This window comes from Carassius auratus, chromosome 37 (genome assembly GCF_003368295.1).
Source record: "Carassius auratus strain Wakin chromosome 37, ASM336829v1, whole genome shotgun sequence".
Lineage (NCBI taxonomy): Eukaryota > Metazoa > Chordata > Actinopteri > Cypriniformes > Cyprinidae > Carassius > Carassius auratus.
This window is the reverse complement of record NC_039279.1, coordinates 215,429-222,928: the sequence shown is the minus strand read 5'-3', so window position 1 is coordinate 222,928 and position 7,500 is coordinate 215,429. Positions and strand designations below refer to the sequence as shown.

At 32.8% G+C, this 7,500-nt stretch overlaps 1 protein-coding gene across 1 annotated transcript in view; it reads left to right on the top strand.

Moving 5' to 3' along the window:
- The window catches only part of LOC113056464 (calcium-activated potassium channel subunit alpha-1-like), a 41,924-nt gene that overhangs the window by 11,355 nt on the left and 23,069 nt on the right, over nucleotides 1–7,500 (top strand). The window contains exon 2 of the mRNA XM_026223267.1: nucleotides 7,194–7,358. Coding sequence (XP_026079052.1) covers nucleotides 7,194–7,358 — 165 coding nt within the window. The remainder of the gene's footprint in view (nucleotides 1–7,193; nucleotides 7,359–7,500) is intronic.

The window sequence follows — 7,500 nt, the reverse complement described above, 5'->3', positions numbered from 1 at the left end:
GAGTATTTCTGGGCGACATTTTCAGCCGAGATCATTAGTCCGGACAGATCTGCAGCGCAGCCAATTAGTCCTGATCTGAGTCGGTGGAGGGTTTATGTGCTGTCTGTGTTGAGCTCGCTTCTTCTCTGTCTGTGCAGGTTTAGGTTGTGTGTTTATCAGTGCCTCCGGCCCTCAAACTAAACTTTGGCATGAACCTGGAGCTTCATGAGCTCGTGTCTGGGAACCAGTGCTATTCACAGAATAGTAGTCAATTTTTAATGGAACTGAATTATATTTAACAACATTTTTATGTTTTTAAAAGAAGCCTATTCTTCTTACCTAGAGAGTGCATTTTTATTTGTTTCAATATATTTTCTTGGCCCAAAGCATGGGACAAGCAATACAAAAAAAATCTGTATTTGTATTTAGAATAATTTCAGTATAACAATTTAATGTATTAAATGTATTAAACATTTAATTTAATTTAATTTAATTTAATTTAATTTAATTTAATTTAATTTAATTTAATTTAATTTAATTTAATTTAATTTAATTTAATTTAATTTAATGCAATAGATGTTATGTAAATATAACTTGTAAAAAAGTTTGATTTGATTAAAAGACATGTAAATATAACCATGTGATACTCTAATAAGCATTAAAAATGGGAAATGCACACAAATATTGGGTAAAATAGTAATTGTTTTTAATGAAACTGAATTATTTTACCAACATTTTTGATACTGAAATAAAAATACACTATGGTTCAAAAGTTTCGAGTTTTTTTCTTTTTAAGCAGTCTCTTCTGCTCACCAAGGATGCATTTATTTGATCTAAAATACAAAATAATGAAATATTATTCTAGTGTAAATCATCTGTTTTCTGTGTGAATCTGTGTTAAAGTGTAATGTATTTCTGTGATGCTCCGCTGTATTTTCAGCATCATTCCTCCAGTCTCCAGTGTCACATGATCTTCAGAAATCATGAAAATATGATGATTTACTTCTCAAGAAACATTTTGACAAAAATCTGTTAAGAACTTGACAGTGCTGAAATACGACCTGCATCGAGCCTTTTATGTGAAGTCATAAATATGAGTTTGTGAGCATCAGATGTGTTCGTAGAGAAGCTGTTCAGTGTGTGTGTGTGTGTGTTCAGTGTTATTTATGTGTGTGTAGAGTATATTCCCAGTGTTTCTCAGTAACGGTTTGCCGGGAATGTTTGCTAGTAATGTTTGAATAATCTCTAGACTGTTTTATCAGCCGAAATAGATTTTTCTTCCTTTTTTGGCATGGTTTATAGAAAGCGAGTCGATTGCTTCATCTGTTGGGAAAGCGCTCGGATGAGTTGAGTTTATTTTATCGGTGCGTGTGTTTATCAGACGTCAAACTCGTCTGGCAGAATTTACATGAAAGTCGCTGAAGTAGTTTAGTCTTTGTGGGAGACGTTTCTTCGCTCACGGCCAAAAAATGTCCTGATCAAATGAAAAACAAGGTTCAGTCGCTTTAATGCGCTGTAACTTTATTGTTACTTTACCGTAATTGATATAACAAGAATGATGTTTGATTTTATTTATAATAACTTTGGTTTGTATTTATTTTATTTCTAATAAGTAACAATAATGTTTTGTTAAACAGAAAATATAAACATCTAAATCAGAATATTATAAACTTTTATCATATTTGTAAAATATAAAAAACTAGGTATGTGATAGTTTTTAATATTTTGAATTAGATTTTTGTTTTCATGTTAAGTTAAAGTTATTAATTTTATTTGTATTTTTTACATGTCTGTATAGTTTTTTATTATTACATTTTAGTTTTAGTTTATTTAGTTATTCTGGATGAATATATATGTTTTGTTCAGTGTTATTTTAGTGTAATTGATATAATAATATTATTATTATTTTATTTAATTATTTGAGCAACATAATGCTACATAATTTATGTAAACAGTTTTTTAAAATAAAAAAAATGGCTTGTTAATTAGTATCTTCAGGAATAAATATTTATTTAATTATTTTCATTATTGTACAAAATTGTATCACAGCATGGAACAAGTTTAATTGATATAATAATATTATTTTTAGTAATAATAATAATAATAATAATAATAATAATAATGTTTTATTTCTATAGTGCCTTTCCAAAGCCCAAGTTAATGTTACAAAGTTAGAGAAAATATTTATGTATAAATAGTTTTTGTTATTATTTCGAATTAGATTTAGTTCTCGTATTGTTTGTTTTTATTTTTATTTGTAAGTTTCATAGTTTTAGTAGTTTTGTTTTGTTTTGCCAATTTTTTAAGTTATTTGTTTAGTTTATTTAATTTGTTATTTTAGTACTTAAATTCTAGCTGAAATAAAATTATTTAATTTATATATATATATATATATATATATATATATATATATATATATATAAATATATGATCAATATATTTTATTCATATTTTATTTTCAGTCAAGTAATGAATGTGTTTTTTTTTCATGGTATCAGTTTTAGTTAATAATACGAACCCTGGTTTTGGTGGATATTTACTTTCTAAATCTAATGTCTGTCCATTAGATCCAGTTGAATGAAGATCTTAGCAATGCATATTACTAACAAAAAATTTAGTTTTGATATATTTACAGAAGTAAATTCACAAATGATCTTCATGGAATGTTATCTTCATTTAATATCCTAATGATTTTTGGCATAAAAGAAAAACAATATTTTTGACCCGATGTATTTTTGGCTTTTGCCACAAATATACCCCAGAGACTCAAGACTGCTTTTGAGCTCCAGGGACACAGATGTGTTGTCGAATGCATTGTTAAACATGTTTGTGGGCCGTTCAGAGAAGAGAATGATGGCTCAGAAAGCTTTTGGACGTGTTTGCTGGAAAAGCTACTAATGCATCTATAACTATATTAGTTGTTAGAATGCTTTATTCTGATGTAATATTATTATTAATAAATGCTGATATCACACACTGATGTATTTGATCATGCATCTGTTTTGTGTTGCGATGACAAAACATGACAGTCGTGGTGAAGTAAGTCCGAACTGATCTGTGTTTGTGGTCGTGCTGTTGTTCATGTTACATGTGTTTGGTGTAATGTGGTTCTGCGGCGTCTGTGGTTTCTCACGGATCTGCTGTGGTCTCGGTGCTGACAGGTGATGACCTGCAGATACTCAGACACAGCTTCAATCTTCTGTACCAAACGCTCTTTTGCATGTTGTTCATCATCAGTGTTGAATCGCTGTAAATGCTTGAGGTCAACTGGTATAATCAACATGAAATGTATTTACATTTATAATTCATGCACCAAGTGTGAATTATGCATCAGTGATGTTATTCTAAAGAAAACTGTTTTCTTCATAATCTTTCATTAAAATTCTTAGCTGGCGTCATCAATCAACTACCTTTAATTACTAAAGCTCAAAAGTGTGTGTGTGTTCATCTAAGGGTATGCACAAAAACAACAAAGATTAAAAAAAATGCTCATGTTAAGCATTTAAGGAAAATTCGCTGAACTAGTATGTACTTAAACACCTGAGCCGAATCATTTTTACCTTAGTCTTTTATTTGAGTTGTTTGTAGTCGATTTTCCACTTCATCCAGCACAGTTTATTCAAAAAGCAAATAAATATTACACAGAAAAGCGAACATTAAGCCTACATTATCAAAGAACATGAATCTCCTACACACGATATATCTGCACTTTGATGTTTATGATGTGAGAATCTGCACTGAACTCAGCGGTGACTCATCTGAAGGTCTCTGATTGGCCGATGCATTCATAAACTCAACAGAATCGTCTGTGATTGGTTATAGTGTGATGCGCTGCACAAGAAATATGATGTGATATGAGCAGATCACAATAGAAATTCTGTTTGAATTTTACTACATGTTGCTTTTCTGGCCGTTAATAAAGGGAATCCATGAAAAATCCCAAGCAAGCAAACTAAAATCAGTTACTGACTGGTGATCCATAATGCCTCTTTTTAAAAGATGTAAAATAAGTCTCTAATGTGTGTGTATGTGAAGCTTTAGCTCAAAATACCCCCAAAAGATTATATTTATAGCTTGTTGAAATTGCCATTGTTAGGTTATGAGTTTTTGTGCTTGTCTCTTTAAATGCAAATGAGCTGGTGGTCCCGCCTCCCTTTGCAGAAGAGGGCGGAGCTTCGAGAGCTTATATTCTGGCAAACCGACAGCAACAAAACTGGACAATCTCTTGCAATCTGATTGTACTGTATAGAGTAAATGCATGTTTATGAATTAAATGCCTTATAATGTTCCAAGAAGCTCCTTCAGAAAGGCAATTTGGAAAACATAATATGATGCATGATGCTTACTTTGTCTGGAGCTTCTCACGCACGAAGTGTTGGTATCGATCCCTCTTTCGGAAGCAATCTTTGCACAACTCCAGCGCTGAACTGACCCTCGTTTGTGAGGCAGTCCGGTGTAAAATGATTCACACAAACATATAAGACTTTTCTTAAGTGTTTCTCTGAGACTTTTCCTTTAGAAATTAGATTTAACCACCGTGTCCTCAGCAGTCTAATTGAGATTCCTATATACGTTTGTTATTCCCGAAACACTAAACTTTTTAATGCTTCTGTGGCTCTAATAATGTATCTCCAGCAGCTACAGAAAGAAAACAGTAATGGCGGACTGTTGCTTCTCACTCAGGGCGGGGTCTATGCTAATAGGGCAGAGTGTGTCACAAATGGGCGGGGCTTTCTCTGTTTATGACTGTTTATGATTTATTGAGATTATATGAAAATGTGAGTGGATTTTTACCATTATATGCTGGTTGTTTTCACACACTGTGGTGACACAACTGTGTTCAAACACCTTATAAAAGTTATTTTTGCATAATAAGTCACCTTTAATGGTTGTGAGAGTTTGTGAAGTGCTTGCAGTATTTCCCGAGCGTCTGGGTGTGTGTGTGTGTGTGTGTATTTCAGTGTGGCGTGTTGGGCATCTCACATATGTGGTATTCTCTGGCTGGCGTGTTCAAGCGTGTCACCTGACTCCAGCTCCGTCGTCCTGTTTTAGATCAGTGTTGCGAGTGTGTTAGTGTGCTGTCTCACAGGAGCATGTGAAGGTCATGTGTGTTTGCTGTACACACGTGTCACATGATGGATATCGTGTGTGGGACAGTGTATTATTCTACAAATGCTTTCCAAGCAATTACACATTTCAAAAATTGTAGTATAATATAAAACGATTCAGTGGAGATCACTAGATTTATTAACTAATGATGACGTCTCATCTTGTTTTTCTTCCATCTGTCATAAAGAGACATTGTTTATTATCTGATCAATTTCTCATTAAAAAACAAATCCTGCCTGTTATTATTCTTCCTCATATACATATATAAAGTTTTCAAAACTTAATGTCATATTTTATGGTTATTCATTCACTTTAATACAAAATATATATTTTTTTAATTAAAATAGTACATTTTATTAAACACCCTGACAATAATTTTATTGATTTTATTTTATTTTTTGTTTTTGTTCTCATTATGTATTTTATTGTGACATTGTTTTCATGACAATTAATCACGTTTTCTCACAAATTATCATTACTTTAATGCATACTGACATTATACTTTTTTTTATTGTTATTATATTCAATGGTGATAATTCTCATTAAAAATATAATAAAACACTTTTAATTTAAATCAGAATAAATTAATTCCATTACAACTAATCATATGATCATGTATACTTACTATTTTATGCATTAGAGTAATAATTTATTATTTTTAAAATATCCTTTTGAAGGATTTTTATCACAGAAATTTTAAATTGAGGCTGAACATTTCTCAGTTGACATTCATAATTCTCATATGAAATTTAATTACGGTAATTTTTACCATTTTACAGTAATTATAATGATTTGTTTTTTATTTAAATCAGAATAAAAAGAATGTATTACGACTAATAGTACCATAAAGTATAAATATTTGTTATACAGAAAATGTATAATTGTACGTATGTATTTATGTATTTATTTATAACAGTATTTTTTTGATCGTAATAAGAAAACCGAATTTATACAGTCATTTAAACTTAAGGCTGAACATTTTATTCGATATTAAAATAAAATAATAAAATTATAATTTTCATTATATAACTGTAATAGAGTCTCATATCAATGATTATAATAATTAATAATTATAATATATTAAATATTTAATTTTCATCATTTTTTTATTTATTTATCTGAATAAATCAGATGCAGTACAGGCAATAGAACCATAATGTGTGCATGCATTTCTGCATTATGGTAAAATGTAAAAATAACTTACTCAGTTTGTATTAAAATAATTCTAAAATCAGCTTCATTTAACTAGTATTAATTTATTTTGGTTTTATGGTGAAATGTGAGCTTAAGATGGGTTTCACTGGTCTTTCACTCATGTTTATCTGTGTGTGTGTGTGTGTGTCTCTCTGTATGTGTGTGTGTGTCTCTGTATGTGTGTGTGTGTGTGTCTCTCTGTATGTGTGCGTGTGTGTGTGTGTGTCTGTCTGTCTCTGTGTGTGTGTGTGTGTGTGTGTGTCTGTCTGTCTCTGTGTGTGTGTGTCTGTCTGTCTGTCTCTGTGTGTGTGTGTGTGTGTGTGTGTGTGTCTGTCTGTCTGTGTGTGTGTGTGTGTCTGTCTGTCTGTGTGTGTGTGTGTGTCTGTCTGTCTGTCTCTGTGTGTGTCTGTCTGTCTGTCTCTGTGTGTCTGTCTCTGTGTGTGTGTCTGTCTGTCTGTGTGTGTGTGTGTGTGTGTGTGTGTGTGTGTGTCTGTCTGTCTGTCTGTGTGTGTGTGTGTGTCTATCTGTTTGTGTGTGTGTGTGTCTGTGTGTGTGTGTGTGTGTGTGTGTGTGTGTCTGTGTTTGTGTGTGTGTGTGTGTGTGTGTGTCTGTGTATGTGTGTGTCTGTCTGTCTGTGTGTGTATTACAAGGAGAGGGAGACTTATGAGGACATAATCCATGTCCCCATTTTTCAAAACACTTATAAATCATACAGAATGAGTTTTTTTGAGAAAGTAGAAATGCAGAAAGTTTCCTGTGAGGGTTAGGGTTAGGTGTAGGGTTGGTGAAGGGACATAGAATATACAGTTTCTACAGAATGAAAACCATTACACCTATGGGATGAACACACTTTACACAAAAACTAACCTGTGTGTGTGTGTGTGTGTGTGTGTGTGTGTGTGTGTCTGCAGGACGTGCAGCGGGTCAGTAACCCGGTGGTCCTCAGTGACGGTGTGGTTAAAGTGGTGGGTCAGCGGGAGGCGGAGGCGGCGGTCACCGAGGTGGGATGGATGACCTCAGTGAAGGACTGGGCCGGGGTCATGATCTCTGCTCAGACGCTCACAGGACGTGTGCTGGTGAGTCCAGACGCATGCATCGAGTCTCCACAAGCTTCATTAATCACAACTTCAACAGTCATTAAACTGATCTGATCTGATATTTCTGAATAAACTGGCTGATTTTAAAATGCAGCTCAGGTTCACTTTGTGATATTGTGCT